At 42.5% G+C, this 19,240-nt stretch overlaps 1 protein-coding gene across 2 annotated transcripts in view; it reads left to right on the top strand.

Annotated features, from left to right (window-relative positions):
- The first annotated feature begins 10,314 nt into the window (after positions 1–10,314).
- Positions 10,315–19,240, top strand: part of LOC311126979 (semaphorin-4A-like) — a 47,796-nt gene continuing 38,870 nt past the window's right edge. Inside the window, exons 1-2 of one of the 2 annotated variants that reach the window (XM_084158707.1) lie at positions 10,315–10,579; positions 18,635–18,887. In XM_084158707.1, the coding sequence (XP_084014833.1) occupies positions 18,791–18,887 (97 nt within the window). In that variant the 5' untranslated portion in view covers positions 10,315–10,579; positions 18,635–18,790. Of the gene's footprint in view, positions 10,584–18,634; positions 18,888–19,240 lie in introns of both variants that reach the window. The other variant, XM_084158706.1, reaches the window with a different exon arrangement.

Raw genomic sequence — 19,240 nt, 5'->3', positions numbered from 1 at the left:
GCCCCCCTTGGGAAACGAACCCACAACCCTGGCGTTGCAAGCGCCATGCTCTACCAACTGAGCTACAGGGGATTATTTTTATTTGAAATTGGCTTAATTCAATATTATTATTAGGCTACGTAAGCTTGTTTATTATTATCCTTTTTTTATTTATCTTGACGGTAATCATTGTTCGCCTATTAAACAATACATCACTAAAAACGTTAGGCCTGTATGTCTATAGAGATATGACTAACGTTATTATTATTATTATTATTATTATTATAACTGTTAAGATTGCCTAATTATCTGAACATAATATAATTCACAACATCTGTTGTGATTCTGCCAAGTGATGAAAAATGTATGCACTCACTAACTGTAAGTCGCTCTGGATAAGAGCGTCTGCTAAATGACTCAAATGTAAATAATGTGTGCCTTATCTCTATTTATGGCGCTGGATTCTACTAATGATGGATTCCAAGCCAGTTTATATGTTGGCATAAACTTGCATTACAGGCTGTTTTATTTCCAGAAGGGAAAGTAGAACAAGTGGTTAAGAGAAACATTAGATAGGCCTACATTCAAATACAGACAGTTCAGTGTTACATACAAAACAACAACTGTAATGTTTAATTTGATCACTAAATAGGCTAGTTCATATTAAATGGGGGGGAAACAAACATTGTAGAGCATACAGATTGAATGGCCAGAGTGACAATATATTCAGCCGTGGTTTTATGTTCGTAAACTCCTGCCATATATTCTAACGTTGCTCGCCTTGATCTAACCACAAAGGGCGCAAGCGATGTTGCAACCGAGCGAGGAAGAATTACTTGAGGCGGCGCCTACACAAACTACCTGTTTACCATTGGGGTTTCTAGACCACTAAGCTCATGGAAACTCTGAGATAGGGTGCATGCCAATGCTGACATTGCTGAACAAGACAGTGTGAACATATTTCCGGAAATCGACAAAGGGTTTTGATGAAATGTCAATAAATGTTTTGGGCTAAAACATAAGAGAGATGAATGGAAATGGGTAAAGGAAGCATTTTGTCTTTATGGTAAAGGCGGCATGGTGATGGAGTTAAATTCGTTGATGCTGCAGTCATGCATAAAAATCCACTTTTCTGTCTTGGTGAAAAATGTCAGCATTTCCATCACAATTATGAGTTAGAGGCTTTCAAGAGGTAATATGTTGCATGAAGTCTTTGATGCAGTGTTTGACTGAATCTGATGCTGAACTGTGAACTCCAATTTGTTCCCATAACATTCACAGAGATGCTTCTTGTTGTTAGTTATTTGATTTAAATAAAAACATATGAACTTACAATGATTGGGGTGAACTTGTAGATACAGTGCCCTCAGTAATTACTGGGACAGTAAAGTATTTTTTATTTTTTATTTTGGCTCTTAGTTCAAAAGTTTGGATTTGAAATCAAACAATGACTATGAGGTTAAAGTGCAGACTGTCAGCTTTACTCTGAGGCTATTTTCATCCATATTGGGTGAACCATTTAGAAATTACAGCACTTTTTGAACATAGTCCACCCATTTTAGGGGAGCAAAAGTATTGGGACAAATTCACTTATATTTGTATTAAAATAGTAAAAAGTTAAGTATTTGCCCCATATTCATAGCACACAATGACTACATCGAACTTGTGACTCTACAAATCGTGAATAATGATGAGTGAGAAAGTTACAGATGAGCAAATATCACCCCCCCAAAAAAAATGCTAACCTCGCCTGGCAACCTGGTCTCAAAGCATTTCATATTATTATGGTACGTATTAATTTGTGGATGTCCATCACCCATTTTGTATGATATGTTACGAATTACAATTCCTATTATATGTTATGAATGTGCAAAACGAACAATATGTTACAAATTTGCAAAATGTACAATATGTTACGATTTTGCAAAACCTATGATATGCTACGAATTTGCAAAATGTATGGTATGTTACGAATTCTAACTAAGTGGCTAACGTTAGCTAGCTCGCTAATGTTAGCTGGGTTAGGAGTTAGGTTATAGGGTTAAGGTTAGGGTTAGCTAAAAGGGTTAAGGTTAGGGTTAGGAAAAGGGTTAGCTAATTTATTTTTATTTTTATTTTTATTTAACCTTTATTTAACCAGGTAAGCCAGTTGAGAACAAGTTCTCATTTACAACTGCGACCTGGCCAAGATAAAGCAAAGCAGTGCGATAAAAACAACACAGAGTTACATATGGGGTAAAAAAAAACATAAAGTCAAAAATACAACAGAAAATATATATACAGTGTGTGCAAATGTAGCAAGTTATGGAGGTAAGGCAATAAATAGGCTATAGTGCAAAATAATTACAATAGTATTAACACTGGAATGCTAGATGTGCAAGAGATTATGTGCAAATAGAGATACTGGGGTGCAAAAGAGCAAAATAAATAACAATATAGGGATGAGGTAGTTGGGTGGGCTAATTTCAGATGGGCTGTGTACAGGTGCAGTGATCGGTAAGGTGCTCTGACAACTGATGCTTAAAGTTAGTGAGGGAGATAAGAGTCTCCAGCTTCAGAGATTTTTGCAATTCGTTCCAGTCATTGGCAGCAGAGAACTGGAAGGAATGGCGGCCAAAGGAGGTGTTGGCTTTGGGAATGACCAGTGAGATATACCTGCTGGAGCGCAGACTACGGGTGGGTGCTGCTATGGTGACCAATGAGCTAAGATAAGGCGGGGATTTGCCTAGCAGTGATTTATAGATGGCCTGGAGCCAGTGGGTTTGACGACGAACATGTAGTGAGGACCAGCCAACAAGAGCGTACAGGTCACAGTGGTGGATAGTGTATGGGGCTTTGGAGACAAAACGGATGGCACTGTGATAGACTATATCCAATTTGCTGAGTAGAGTGTTGGAGGCTATTTTGTAAATGACATCGCCGAAGTCAAGGATCGGTAGGATAGTCAGTTTTACGAGGGCATGTTTGGCAGCATGAGTGAAGGAGGCTTTGTTGCGAAATAGGAAGCCGATTCTAGATTTAACTTTGGATTGGAGATTATTTATGTGAGTCTGGAAGGAGAGTTTACAGTCTAACCAGACACCTAGGTATTTGTAGTTGTCCACATACTCTAGGTCAGACCCGTCGAGAGTGGTGATTCTAGTCGGGTGGGCGGGTGCCAGCAGCGTTCGATTGAAAAGCATGCATTTAGTTTTACTAGTGTTTAAGAGCAGTTGGAGGCTACTGAAGGAGTGTTGTATGGCATTGAAGCTCGTTTGGAGGTTTGTTAACACAGTGTCCAATGAAGGGCCAGATGTATACAAAATGGTGTCGTCTGCGTAGAGGTGGATCTGAGAGTCACCAGCAGCAAGAGCGACATCATTGATATACACGGAGAAAAGTGTCGGCCCAAGAATTGAACCCTGTGGCACCCCCATAGAGACTGCCATAGGTCCAGACAACAGGCCCTCCGATTTGACACACTGAACTCTATCTGAGAAGTAGTTGGTGAACCAGGCGAGGCAGTCATTTGAGAAACCAAGGCTATTTAGTCTGCCAATAAGAATGCGGTGGTTGACAGAGTCGAAAGCCTTGGCCAGGTCGATGAAGACGGCTGCACAGTACTGTCTATTATCAATCGCGGTTATAATATCGTTTAGGACCTTGAGCGTGGCTGAAGTGCACCCATGACCAGCTCGGAAACCGGATTGCATAGCGGAGAAGGTACGGTGGTATTCGAAATGGTCGGTGATCTGTTTGTTAACTTGGCTTTCAAATACTTTCGAAAGGCAGGGCAGGATGGATATAGGTCTGTAGCAGTTTGGATCTAGAGTGTCACCCCCTTTGAAGAGGGGGATGACCGCGGCAGCTTTCCAATCTCTGGGGATCTCAGACGTTATGAAAGAGAGGTTGAACAGACTAGTAATAGGGGTTGCGACAATTTCGGCGGCTAGTTTTAGAAAGAAAGGGTCCAGATTGTCTAGCCCAGCTGATTTGTAGGGGTCCAGATTTTGCAGCTCTTTCAAAACGTCAGCTGTCTGAATTTGTGTGAAGGAGAAGCAGGGGGGGGCATGGGCAAGTTGCAGCGGAGGGTGCAGAGTTGGTGGCCGGGGTAGTGGTAGCCAGATGGAAAGCATGGCCAGCTGTAGCAAAATGCTTGTTGAAATTCTCGATTATTGTAGATTTATCGGTGGTGATAGTGTTTCCTAGCCTCAGTGCAGTGGGCAACTGGGAGGAAGTGCTCTTATTCTCCATGGACTTTACAGTGTCCCAAAACTTTTTGGAGTTAGTGCTACAGGATGCAAATTTCTGTTTGAAAAAGTTAGCCTTTGCTTTCCTGACTGCTTGTGTATATTGGTTCCTAACTTCCCTGAAAAGTTGCATATCGCGGGGGCTATTTGATGCTAATGCAGTACGCCACAGGATGTTTTTGTGCTGGTCAAGGGCAGTCAAGTCTGAGGAGAACCAGGGGCTATATCGGTTCTTAGTTCTGTATTTTTTGAATGGGGCATGTTTATTTAAGATTGAGAGGAAATTACTTTTAAGGAACAACCAGGCATCCTCTACTGACGGAATGAGATCTATATCCATCCAGGATACCTGGGCCAGGTCAATTAGGAAGGCCTGCTCGCTAAAGTGTTTTAGGGAGCGTTTGACAGTGATGAGGGGTGGTCGTTTGACCGCGGACCCGTTACGGATGCAGGCAATAAGGCAGTGATCGCTGAGATCCTGGTTGAAGACAGCTGAGGTGTATTTAGAGGGTATGTTAGTCAGGATGATATCTATGAGGGTACCCATGTTTACGGATTTAGGGTTGTACCTGGTAGGTTCGTTGATAATTTCCGTGAGGTTGAGGGCATCTAGTTTGGATTGTAGGATGGCCGGGGTATTAAGCATATCCCAATTTAGGTCACCAAGCAGTACGAACTCTGAGGATAAATGGGGGGCAATCAATTCACATATGGTGTCCAGGGCACAGCTGGGGGCTGAGGGGGGTCTGTAGCAAGCGGCAACAGTGAGAGACTTATTTCTGGAAAGGTGGATTTTTAGAAGTAGAAGCTCAAACTGTTTGGGCACAGACCTGGATAGTATGATAGAGCTCTGCAGGCTATCTCTACAGTAGATTGCAACTCCACCCCCTTTGGCAGTTCTATCTAGATGGAAAATGTTATAGTTGGGGATGGAAATTTCAGAATTTTTGGTGGCCTTCCTGAGCCAGGATTCAGACACTGCTAGAACATCAGGGTTGGCGGTGTGTGCTAACGCAGTGAATAACTCAAACTTAGGAAGTAGACTTCTGATATTTACGTGCAAGAAACCAAGACTTTTGCGATTACAGAAGTCAGCAAATGATAGCGCCTGGGGAGTAGGAGTGATACTGAGGGCTGCAGGGCCTGGGTTAGCCTCTACATCACCAGAGGAACAGAGGAGGACTAGAATAAGGATACGGCTAAAGGCTTTAAGAACTGGTCTTCTAGTGCGTTGGGTACATAGAATAAAGGGGGCAGATTTCTGGGTGTTGTAGAAAAGATTCAGGGCATTATGTACAGACAAGGATATGGAAGGATATGAGTAAAGTGGAGGTAAACCTAAGCGTTGGGTAACAATGAAAGAGATAGTATCACTAGAGGCACCAATTGAGTCGGTCTCCGCATGTATAGGGGGTGGGACAAAGGAGCTCTCTAAGGCAGGTTTAGCTGGGCTGGGGGATCTACAGTGAAATAGTACAATTAGAAATAACCTAAACAACAATAAGCTAACCATGTTTGGGCTGAGGCTAAACATAAACAGGATGTAGTACCGTAAAAAGGAACAGTCCAGCAGACATCAGCTGTATAGCTGAGTTATCATAAGGTCCGGTGAACAGCAATAGGATAGTTCGGAGGCTGCTAAAGCACTAGCGAGTAAGAGGCCACGGCTAGCGTGTGCTAGCGGGCCGGGGCTAGCAGATGGAATCTTCGTGGTCGACGTCGTAACCACATCAGACGATTTCGTCGGCAGACCAGTCGTGTAGGATCGGCGGGGCTCCGTGTCAACACTAGGTGGTCCCGTCCGGTTGACAGAGAGGTAGATAGCCGGGAGATGGGCCTAGCTCAGGATGATTAGCCAGACCACAGCGTCCATTTTGTTGCAGCTAGCTGGTAGCGATGAATCCGGAGTTAAAGGTCCAGTGATTCAGTGATTCCGGCAGAAAAACTGATATGTTCTGGGTCGATATCGCGCTGTGCAGACTGGCCGAATATCCAGTGATTAAATTAATCCCGCAGAAAAAAATCCAATGTTCTGGGTGAAATACCGCTAGCTGTTGCTAATAGCAAGTAGCTAGTTAGCTGGCTAGCTAGTTTCAACTGGAGATTCTAGATAAAAGGTAAGTCAATAATAGAATCCGTTCCACATTGAGTGAGGCGGGTTGCAGGAAAGTATATGCTAAGGAGTTGCAAAGTAGCTAAAAAGTAGTAAGTAGTTGAAAAGTTGCTAATTAGCTAAAATGCTAAAGTTGTCCGTGATGAGATTCGAACTCGCAACCTTTGGGTTGCTAGACATTCATGTTACTTTCGTTTTTGCCTTAAGTAACCATCCGTCTTAAGTAACCACAGGAAGCGTAACAAAGCATACTAAAAATTGTTATTGGATTTACGTACAGAATAATACGAAATGCTCTGAGACCATGTTCCCCCTGTTATTGTAATGGTGAGAGGTTAGCATGTATTGGGGGTATGATATTTGTGCATTGGTAACTTTCTCACTCATCATTATTCAACATTAGTTCAGAATTATCCGTAATCATGGTAGCATCCCCATTAATATAAAAGTGTTTAGAAACATATTATTTTCGTATTTGCAATAAAAGTGACTCCAAAATGACAATACATTATTTACCATTCATTTTTATTGGGAACAAAATAATCTGAAACACAACCAAAACAAACAGCAAATGCATCCAACAAATTTGTAGAAATTTGATGTAGTCATTGCGTGTTATGAATATGGGACCAAATACTTCCCTTTTTATTACACATTTGTCCCAACACTTTTGCTCCCCTAAAATGGGGGGACTATGTACAGAAAGTACTGTAGTTTCTAAACGGTTGCAAGCGCCATGCTCTACCAACTGAGCTACATGGGACAATCTAATGCAATAAAGGCCCACAATGGCCACAAACAAGTGCGTTCAAACTCCAATGCGCGCACGCCCTCTTTTGGTAAACATTTAGGCTATGCATAAATGAACAGCCTACTTAGCTACAATAACAGGGTATTTACTTTTAGATTGTAATAATTGCTTGAATTTGCAGGCCTATTGAATAATGTGTTATGGCAAAATGCACTGTTTATTTACCATGTCAGATAAGGTGTAGGCTATAGACCAATATCTGTAGGAGCTGTCAATACACTCACCTATCATTTTGCATATTTGGAAACTGTGCTAAGTCTTGCAGAGGCTTTAAACATTGGCATTCGTGCAAAGGGCTGTTCCAAGGTAGCTGCTAAGACTAAAATCTTAGGCTATTTCCCCTTATTAGCCATCTTACCAGCTCCTTTCCTCGCTGTGTTCATGACCTACCTATTCAGATATGGGAAGTAAAGCTGCAGGGTACATTGTTAAATACATTTCGGTATGGTCAACTACCAAGGTAAAATTTGTTTTATATTGGACATTCGCAGTAGGGATGCGTGGGTAAAATCACTGGGCAAGCCATATTACAACCTATGTGTTGTGATAGTTGTGTTGTTTGCTCTATAACCTGTTAATTCATATGCCTTGCGACTGTGATATATAGGCCTAAAGGCCGAGACAATAAGAAGACACAGTGGCAGAATAAATTAAATCACACCTTTGTTTTATCACAAAACCGGATAGCAACCTCTGTCCAGTGAAGTCCACAAAGCATATCGCATGTACAGTAACAGACAGTTACATTACCTTTTCGGACCACTAAACAACTACTGATTTAGAACCACAGAGAGTTACCGCTGGTCGCAAAGAAAACAGGTGCTGCCTCCACTATTCCAGCACCATTTCAACTTCAACATCATCAAATCACCTCTGCTTAGTCTAATACAGTGACAACTAAAAGATACCAAAAACAAAACAATTTAGTTCAATCAAGGTAAGCTAAATATTATGTGGCTGTCCATGGTTCTGATTTCTGTGCGCGCGTGTGTGTGCGTTCGTGCAAGTAGAAAAACGTGATGACTCACCATCCTCCTCTCTTTCGTGTTGACAAACCGGTCTATAACTCTGTCATACAGTACATGCTTTTATTTTTTGTTGTCTTAGGCTACCTGGCTAAAATGCTTGCTCGCTAGCCTAACTTCCATTCATGGGCAACGTTAACTAGTTAACATTAGCCAGGTAGCCTAAGACAACAACAAATAAAAGCGTGTACTGTATGACATAGTTATAGACCATTCTACATCTAGCTACATATTGAACTTCCATCCTCTCAGGCCAGAGGCACAACAATGTATGAATTAATGGCTAATTTAGGAAAGGGCCAATTTACCGGAGGACAACAACACAACTAGATGCAACAATTCAAGTTGTTTCTGTCAATGAGGTATGCTCTCAATGGGATTTGATAGGAGTGACACCAAATCCAAACTGGCTTCTCTTGACACTTTTTTTTTGGTGCTCCAGGACCATTCACAGTTTAGCTAATTTTTTAGACTTTTTTTTGTCGAGGGAGGCCAGATGCTCGCTGGCTTCCCTTGCCTTTAATGCTACGGTTGGCAACAATGTCATACTCGTTTGGACCAGACAGCATCAGATAGACGGCCTACACCTAGAGAGCCAGAGGGGCGCTTTTTGCTCGCTCGGATGATTTCTCCTCTGAGATACATTCAGCCTCTTGTGAATTGAAGGGAAATTATGAAACACTGAGAGACGAAAGATAAATAGTTTTTTTTTTTTTGTTGGGGGGGGGGGGTTCTCAGCGTTGATACAGCGATATATGTTTTATTAGTTGTTAAACTGCCTAGTTCGAAATTGCCGCTGGTATAGGCATGCAACGCCCATCTGGCGATCCAAGATAGCGGCTGAGGTGGCAAATTGGTTTAAATGACACGAGGAGAAAATGATTGTCTGTTATAGTAAGCGTTTCTCTTGTTCCTTCCTTAATGACCTTCCGTATACCGTCCCAACAAGAAGGCTGAGGGAAGGGCTTTCTCGAATTTTCACCAGAGAATTGCCAGAAACCGACTGAAGAGAAGTTCTGTGGAGGGTGCAAGATCAAGTCCTGACCAGGTAAAACGGATTGTTGATCTACATGTCTGCACCTGTAATGAGCTCTGAGGTGCAGGGTTGCAGTCAGATGTTGTGGGTTTATGTATCCTGTTCAAGTTCAGTTTTGTTTTATATCCAGCAAGCTGGTCCAGCATATATCAAACAAATGAATGGCTAAAAAATATGTAACTTTTTCCAGGTAATTTATTTGCATGTTATAGGCTACAATCATCCAGGTATCATCTGAGAGGTGGTTTTGACTGCAAGGTATATGTGAAGAGCCTAACCAATGGTTTTTACTTGCATAGGCCAAAAGGCTGTTTTACAAAAGCAGTGTAATTAATAGCTTAGGCTGTGAGATGCTTTTCTGTAATTTTATGCATATCAAGTGGCCATCAGGTTTTGTTCAATTCAATTTGGCTAGGCCTACTTATTCCAAATTATAAACCTGGTGGTGTGTTAAACCTGGTGGTTTGAGCCCTGAATGCTGATGTGTGGTTCGAGTCCTGAATGCTGATTGGCTGAAAGTCGTGGTATATCAGACCATATACCATGGGTATGACAAAAAAAGTACTATTTACTGGTCTAATTACGTTGGTAACCAGTTTATAATAGCAATAAGGCACCTCGGGGGTTTGTGGTAGGCTGGGTTGTGTCCTGTGTAAGAACAGCCATTAGCCGTGGTATATTGGCCATATACCACACCTCCTCGGGCATTATAGCTTAAATATATCCTACAGTAGACCTATTATAATCGGCATTGTTATTTCCAAAAACCTGGATATGTGGAACAAATGGATAGTCAAGTAATATGTCTGCCAGAATGCTCTGAAGTTGTTAGTAGTGGATGATGCCAGTAAAAGATAGAATGGGCTATAAATTGACAATGGCATTGAGAAAAATGTGTTAACATTAATTGTAATGAAGGGAAAAGGTAATGATGTGACCACAAGCAACAAAGTGGATTTGTCTGTATAGCCTATAATATTTTCATATCAGCAGCAGAGGATAATACAATATTTGGTTATAGTCTTACCGGTTTCTTCCTATAGATGGCGCCTGTTGATCACAAGAGATAGTCTACGGTAATCTGTTGATCAACGGTGTGTTCACTTTGCTGAGCGGGGGCCATACAATTATATGGGAGGAGGCATGCCAGGCGTTTTTTCACTGGGAGCTCCATTAGCAAATGTTTACGGTCAGCGTTTTCTTCTTGTGGGCACAATTTATTTCGTTCGGAAGTGAGAGCAGAGCTTGCTACCTGAGCCGCGTAGACTACAACAACAATCCGATCCAGCCTACCTGAACGCAAGGGTGCGCTGGATAGAACAACACCGGGAAAAGACACGGACAAACGCATTCCGTGAAGATACCTTATTCTCTGCTCTTTGAGATGTAGGTAAGAACGCTTTTAGTAGACTTTTTCAATTTGTTTTTACTAAAACACGTTAGGCTAGCTATGTACTTTACATTTAGTATATTTCAACCAGCACAAACAGGTAACGTTGTTAGCCTGCTAATTTAGCTAGCTCGGCTTTTTCTTCAGTGAGTGTTTTGATTGTAAACAGCCCATGATACAGCCAGCATAACGTTACTCTCGTGGTAGCCTCACAGGTTTCTTGAATTTGCATTGTAAATGGTAACGGAACAAAACAACCGATGCACATTTGTGATAATGTACGCGTGTATTTTGTAAACGATTCTGAATGCCCTTTGCGCGCTGGGTGCTGTATATGGAGAGAACGCAACAATTATGGGATGAACTTTGGAAAACACGTGCTTCCCTGTGGCTGACTCGCACTGTGGAATGTTATGGGAGTGGAATGTGGTGATTGTTTTCCATTTCTCTTGTACTTGGATTTGTTACTTTAATGTTATGAAATTCAGTTCCACCGTTCACTCTGGAATTCAATGTTTGTGGGTGTCGAATAATATCAGCAGTGGAAATATAAGCTATATTCACTGGCGCATAACCTTTGCCCTGGTTATCTGTTTGCCCACCGAAGTTGGCCAACCAAACTCATACAGCATGGTGAAACTTTTCAGTTTTTGTAATGATGACCAACCTTATCAGACATAAAACATTCGCATCAGTTACTGCAGTCTATTCATTTGCAATCATGCGCAGTTAGGCCTACTATTTGACTGGGTCAATAACATCTTAAAAATGTAGGTTAGGATTGTCTACGCTCTATGTCTCAAACGTGAGTCTACCTCCTGATTCCATTGTCACTGCTGCTCGGAGATGGAGAATATCCATGCAATATAGGCCAACCCGTGAAATGGCTACATTTGTGTAACAAAGTGATTTTAATTGTTATTCTGTGACAGATGATCTAATGCCAAAGGAAAGCCATGCTTGGCTGCAAATACGAAGGCACGTAAGGAAGTCATTGACTGACTGTCTTTGTGGGAGAGGGAGGGTTGTCCTGCTCTTCCCCACTCGGGTGGAAAATTGGATAGATGGTTGGAGTGTGCATCAGAGGCACACAAACAATTTATTCTGTCTAGGGTTGTATCCAGATTTTCATACCGTTTCTGTACCATACCAGGGTATACTGTATTACCGAATGTGCACACAAGGGGCACTATTTCACAAAAAATAGATACATATTTATTTAGTTTGGGGGGGACACACAATGACAAAGGCAACAGGGATCTTGATCCAGGAGGGGATTGCATGTCTCTGCTGGAACCAAGAAGCTTGATCTTGACATCTAGCTTCTTAACTACCAAGTTAGTAAACCAAATGCATAGCTGGAGCCCTGAGCTGGATATAATTTATTTTACACAACTTATATACGCTACATGACCAAAAGTATGTGGACACCTGCTTGTCGAACATCTCATTCCAAAATCAAGCGCATTAATATGGAGTTGGTTCCCCCTTTGCTGCTATAACAGCCTCCACTCGTCTGGGAAGGCTTTCCACTAGATGTTGGAACATTGCTGCGGGGACTTGCTTCCATTCATCCACAAGCATTAGTGAGGTCGTGCACTGATGTTGAGTGATTAGGCCTGGCTCGCAGTCGGCGTTCCAATTCATCCCAAATGTCTTCGATGGGGTTGAGGTCAAGGCTCTGTGCAGGCCAGTCAAGTTCTTCTACACCGATCTCAACAAACCATTTCTGTGTAGACCTTGCTTTGTGCACGGCGGCATTGTCATGCTGAAACAGGAACGAGCCTTCCCCAAACTGTTGCCACAAAGTTGGAAGCACAGAATCTTCTAGAATGTAATTGTATGCTGTAGCGTTAAGATTTCCCTTCACTGGAACTAAGGGGCCTAGCCCGAACCATGAAAAACAGCCCCAGACCATTATTCCTCCTCCACCAAACTTTAGTTGTCACTATGCATTCGGGCAGGTAGCGTTCTCCTGGCATCCGCCAAACCCAGATTTGTCAGTCGGACTGCCAGATGGTAAAGCGTGATTCATCACTCCAGAGAATGCGTTTCCACTGCTCCAGAGTCCAATAACGGCGAGCTTTACACCACTCCAGCTGACGCTTGGCATTGCACATGGTGATCTTAGGCTTGTGTGCGGCTGCTCGGCCATGGAAACCCATTTTATGAAGCTCCTGACGAACAGTTATTGTGCTGACGTTGCTTCCAGAGGCAGTTGGGAGCTCGGTAGTGAGTGTTGCGACCGAGGACAGACGGTTTTTACACTCTTCAGCACTTGGCGGTCCCGTTCTGTGAGCTTGTGTGGCCTACCACTTCGCGGCTGAGCCGTTGTTGCTCCTAGACGTTTCCACTTCACAATAACAGCACTTACAGTTGACCAGGGCAGCTCTAGCAGGACAGAAATTTGACGAACTGACTTGTTGGAAAGGTGGCATCCTATGACGGTGCCACATTGAGTCACTGAGCTCTTCAGTAAGGCCATTCTACTGCCAATGTTTGTCTATGGAGATTGCATGTCTGTGTGCTCGATTTTATACACCTGTCAGCGATGGGTGTGGCTGAAATAGCTGAATCCACTAATTTGAAGGGGTATCCACATACTTTTGTATCTATAGTGTGTGTGTATATATAATTGTTTTTTTTACGGTATTGAAAATCATACTGTCTGTATTTTGAAAAACCCGGTATACGGTGTATCGCCCAAGCCTTCTTCTGTCCTTGGAGGAGGATCTCCACGGCTCTTGAAACCAAAGCCTGCACAGCACAATCATCTTGTATGGTGTTGTCCAACCCTTTCGTCTGACTGTATTGTTCATAAATGGGGGGCTTTTCCCTCAGATCCTCATATCATGAGTCAGTGAGTAATATGTGAAAGCAGATGAAGGTGCGTGGTGGGCAGAAGTGCAGGTATCTAGTGGTTTATGTCTATTGAAGAGAGGCTTTTGTATGATTCATTCGCACACTGATGTCACCAGGCAGTCTCAGGGGGAGTGGGGCAGTGAGCTGTTGCAGCCTAGTTAATTGGCTTGTTCTTGGAAAAGCACAGTCGTGCAGCATGCGTTCATGCTCATTCACATACACGCAGAAGCAGGCACACACACCAATACACGCAATCAGACATGCAGATAAACACACACTCAACCTCAGCTAGACACACACGCATGAATGCATGCATACCCTCACACTCAACTAAAACCCCAAACCCCTCGTCAGACCTGGTAATAGAGTGGTGAGGAGGAGGAGTAGTCTACTATGTACGGAAGCGACTTCGCCATTTATTTTCTGTATTCAGGTTCACTTAAACATCTTTTTAAGCTTTGTTTTACTATTAACATTTACAGCTGTATATCGATTCGCTCTCCTTAAATATTTGTCATCTGACGTATTCGTTTGTCTCTGAATTGTTTAATCAAACTTCTCGGCTCCAGATATCAGGGCATAAAAACTATAATCTGTGTCCTGAATTAGTCTAGTGCGCATGTGCGCCCAGCTATATCCTGTGCCAAGCTTGTTTTCCCTGGCTAAACTAGCTGGCTAACTGAACTATGCTAGTTTTCATTGCCAAACGTCATAAATGCTGCACCCTCCACTTGAAAACTCCATTGCTAGTTAATTCGCAGGAAAGAAAATTAAATTATTTGTTGTTTTGTTGAATAAATAGTCATGACTGGTTTGAGCTATCTGTTGTGTCGTGAGACAACGGCGGCGAAGGATATCATTGCTACTTAACACAAATCCAAGTTCGGTTTTGAGATCCATTGTTGTAAGGTTAGCTGGACATTTGTCTTTTCTTGGAACTGTAGCAACGGGTAGCCTCTTACCGCTTGGCTCGATGGGATATGTAGTGATTTTGCCAACACAGCCAGATATGTACACAGTCTTGTACCCGTACCCTTTTTTAAACTGACTATCGTATTTGTTGATTTAAATCTGACTTTATTAGTATAATGAGTAATCCAGGAATGGCACAAGTTAATTGACATGAGAACTTGAGAAAATAGCAACTTCAGAGCCCCAATGGCTAAATTACTTCATGTCCGCAGAGCTCCTCCTCCTCGCCACTTTATGCTCCGGGCTGGTCAGATCTGCTGTAGTCATGGTAACCCCACAGGGGCCTAGGGGATCAAAGCTTTCGCTGAGCCATCCCAGGAGATTTTCCTCTCTCTCTCTGTCCCTCTCTCTCGATGTCATATGTGTACTCTGGCTTGGACAAAGGCGAGTCTTCTCTTTCTTGTCCTCTCCTCTTTCTTTGTAGCTGGGGTTACCCCTACTACAATGAGTCCTAGTGATGTTTTCATATAACCCTAGTCCTCAATTTTGTCTCAGATTATACCAGGCCAGAACTTCGATGGTTTTAGCCTACACATTTTTACATTATAACCATATGAACTATTGTAGCTGTGAAGCTGTTGACTCAACTCACATTCTTAATATGAAGCAGTTCTCACACAGAAAAGCTTGTCTGTTTGCTTTGCTTATTCGCCTAATCCCTTTGTTGTTTTGGTGGCTCTGTTTTGCATCGTTTTGTTTTGACTGATTTGGGGATTTGGGAAAGCTGCATGCAAAATGTTTTTTTATTTAAAGAGAAAGTTCTGTCTAGCCCCAATTCAGACTTACACAGCAATGTCATTTTAGAGAATTTGGTAGTACGTCCAACCGGCCTCACAACCGCAGACCACGTGTAACCACGCCAGCCAGGACCTCCATATCCAGCCTCTTCAACCGCGAGATCGTCTGAGACCAGCCACCTGGACAGCTGATGAAACTGGGGGTTTGCTCAACCGAATACTTTCTGCACAAACTGTTAGAAACTGTCTCAGGGAAGCTCATCTGCGTGCTTGTCGTCCTCATCAAGGTCTTGACCTGACTGCAGTTTGGCGTCGTAACCAACTTCAGTGGGCAAATGCTCACCTTCAATGGCCACTGGCACGCTGGAGAAGTGTGCGCTTCACGGATGAATCCTGGTTTCAACTGTACCGGGCAGATGGCAGACAGCGTGTATGACATTGTGTGGGTGAGCAGTTTGCTGATGTCAATATTGTGAACAGAGTGCCCCATGGTGGCCGTAACAAGATCCTGAGGCCCGTTGTTGTGCCATTCATCTGCCGCCATGTTTCAGCTTGATAATGCACGGCCCTATGTCGCAAGGATCTCTACACAATTCCTGGATTGTCCCAGTTCTTCCATGGCCTACATACTCACCAGACATATCACCCATTGAGCATGTTTGGCATGCTCTGGATCGAAGTGTACAACAATGTGTTCTAGTTCCCGCCAATGTCCAGCAACTTCGCACAGCCATTGAGGAGTGGGACAACATTCCACAGGCCACAATCAACAGCCTGATCAACTTTATGTGAAAGAGATGTCGCGCTGCATGAGGCAAATGGTGGCCACACCAAATACTGTCTGGTTTTCTGATCCACACCCCTACCTTTTTTTAAAGGTATCTGTGACCAACATATGTTTATCTGTATTCCCAGTCATGTGAAGTCCATAGATTAGGGCCTAATTAATTTATTTTAATTGACAGATTTCCTTATGAACTGTAATTCAGTAAAATCTTTGAAATTGTTGCATGCTGAGTTTTATTTTTGTTCAATGTATTTTGATAAAATAATTACATTATTAGTGGGTCTTATGGTTGTGGAAGGCTTATACAGTGCCTTCAGAAAGTATTCACACCCCTTGACTTTTCCACATTTTGTTGTTACAGCCTGAATTTAAAATAGATTAAATTGAGATTTGTTTTCACTTGCCTACACACAATACCCCGTAATGTCAAAGTGGAATTATGTTATTCAAAATATTTACAAATTTATAAAAAATGAAAAGCTGAAATGTCTTGAGTCAAGTATTCAACCCCTTTTATTATGGCAAGTCTAAATAAGTGCATGGACTTACTGTGTGCAATAATGGTGTTTTAGCATGATTTTTGAACGACTACCTCATCTCTGTACCCCACACATACAGATAATTGTAAGGTCCCTCAGTCAAACAGTGAATATCGAACGCAGATTCAACCACACAGACCAGGGAGGTTTTCCAATGCCTCACAAAGAAGGGCACCTATTGGTTGTTATTATTTTAAAGGCAGACATTGAATATCCCTTTGAGCATGGTGAAATTATTAAATACACTTTGGATAATGTATCGATGCACCCAGTCGCTACAAAGATACAGGCGTCCTTCCTAACTCGGTTGCCGGAGAGGAAGGAAACTGCTCAGGGATTTCACCATGACGCCAATGGTGACTATAAAACAGTTACAGAGTTGAATGGCTGTGATAGGAGAAAACTGAGCAGTATGAAAAATGTATGCACTCACTAACTGTAAGTCGCTCTGGATAAGAGCGTCTGCTAAATGACTAAAATGTAAATGAACAAAAATACAAACGCAACATGTGAAGTGTTGGACTCATGTTTTATGAGCTGAAATAAAAGGTCTCAGAAATTTTCCATACGCACAAAAAGCTTATTTCTTTCATTTTGTGTACAAATTGGTTTACTTCCCTGTTAGTGAGCATTTCTCCTTTGCTAAGATAATCCATCCATGTGACAGGTGTAGCATATCAAGAAGCTGATCATTACACAGGTGCACCTTGTGCTGGGGACAATAACAGGCCCCTCTAAAATGTGCAGTTTTGTCACACAACACAATGCCACAGATGTCTCAAGTTTGGAGGGAGCGTGCAATTGGCATGCTGACTGCAGGAATGTCCACCAGAGCTGTTGCCAGAGAATTGAATGTTCATTTCTCTACCATAAGCTGCCTCCGTCGTGTTAGAGAATTTGGCAGTTCGTCCAACCGGCCTCACAACCGCAGACCACGCCAACCCAGGACCACCACATCCGGCTTCTTCATCTGCGGGATTGTCTGAGAGGGGGGTGCTGAGGGGTATTTCTGTCTGTAATAAAGTGGGGGAAAACTCGTTCTAATTGGCTGGGCCTGGCTCCCCAGTGGGTGGGCCTGGCTCCCAATTGGGTAGCCCTATACCCTCCCAGGCCCACCCATTGCTGCGCACCTGCCCAGTCATGTGAAATCCATAGATAAGGACCTAATTAATTACAATTGACTGATTTCCTTATATGAACTGTAACTCAGTAAAATCTTTGAAATTGTTGCATGTTGCGTTTATATTTTTGTTCAGTATATATCTCTATTTTTCGTGGGAATACTTTGGAACAGCTTTCCAAAATGTTGAACAGTAAAACAAAAAATGCTCAAACTTGGGGGGCCAAATAAAATCGCTGCCAGTTGGGTAACCCTGACTTCGGACATCCAATTTTGTTGTTTTTCTATTAACAAAGTATGATTTTAAGAGCAAAAACCTGAATACAGGGACAAATCTGGAACCTGGAAAAACTAAATGGAGAAAAGGGAATTTGGGGAAAACAAAATGGAATTAGGCAAAAAATAAAATGGATGTTTTTGGGGCCCTAATTACCTTGCACGATAGATATCAATGAAATTGTTGGTAATACCTTTCCCTTTATCAAAAGGTTCATCTTGTTGTGAGTAGCAGTCATTTCAACCTAGAGTAGGTCTTATCTGTATTTGTCACTGAACCTCCATGATGTTCCTTATATTAAATAGAATTTCAAAGTGATAGTTAAGTCAAATCAGTTTCAGGCGTTTCTCTAGTTGTAACCAAAATTACTGTATTTCGTATTGCATGAATCATTTATGTAATTTGGGTTATTCCATGAGGTTTCTAGTAACGTTTTCCCCTGAACAGCCTGTGTTGGCATTGCCTACTTGTAGATTAAATATACTAGTCCATGAAGTAATTCAGGGATATCCCATGCAGACTGGTGACGACTGATTTGGACATGTTTTTCTGGGTCACACCATTTCATTTTAACTCTGTCACATGAAGTGATCACTCACTATAGAACCCATGCCTTATGATGCGTACTTATGATCTGTGTTGGAGGAAGTGGCCTCTACCCCCCCCCCCCCCCCCCAGTGCCAAGGGTGTACTGCTCTTCTCTGACCCTCCCTCCTCTGACTCCATCTCTCTCTCGCTGTTTTTCTCTCTCCTTCAGATGCGATGACGGCTGGCTCCAGAGACCAGAGGAAGTGGCTTTTGCCTCAGTGCTCCCCCCACAGACCCAGTCTTTGACACAGACGAGCACCGGAAACTTTTCGCCAGACGCTAGCTCCCAAGCATTGATTTTGCTCTCCCTCCTCTTTGGGTCGTCATGGAACACCAACGCCTACTCTTTATCCTCGTGGTAATTCTAGGGGTTATGCGTACATGTGTGGCCAGGCTGACCCCCCGGGTCTCCTTTCCTATGGGTAAGTCAAACACTTTTTATGGTCTTGTTAGCTCCTCGATTGTGAATATGAACTTTGAAATCCAGTGATACATTTCAGTGCTTTCATTTAGTCTCACTGTCTTGAAATAAAGTGACACTCGCTTAAAGCAAAGTACTTTGCAGCTGTGATATGCTCCAGTGACTGTCTAGTTATGGATTTATTTTTTACTTAAGAACAGATAAGAAAGACACTCTTGGTTTAAATGCTTGTCTATCATGCCCTGCTTGGGCTGGAGAGACCCGCACAATCCACAGACATTTGCTTGTCCAATTTAACAATGCTCCTATACTCGTATCATGATATGAAAATGATAGTGATTCGGAATGGCACGG

The sequence above is a fragment of the Coregonus lavaretus genome (genome assembly GCF_964263955.1).
Source record: "Coregonus lavaretus genome assembly, chromosome: 3".
In the NCBI taxonomy this organism is placed as follows: Eukaryota; Metazoa; Chordata; class Actinopteri; order Salmoniformes; family Salmonidae; genus Coregonus; species Coregonus lavaretus.
This window is presented reverse-complemented; position numbering and strand designations above follow the sequence as displayed.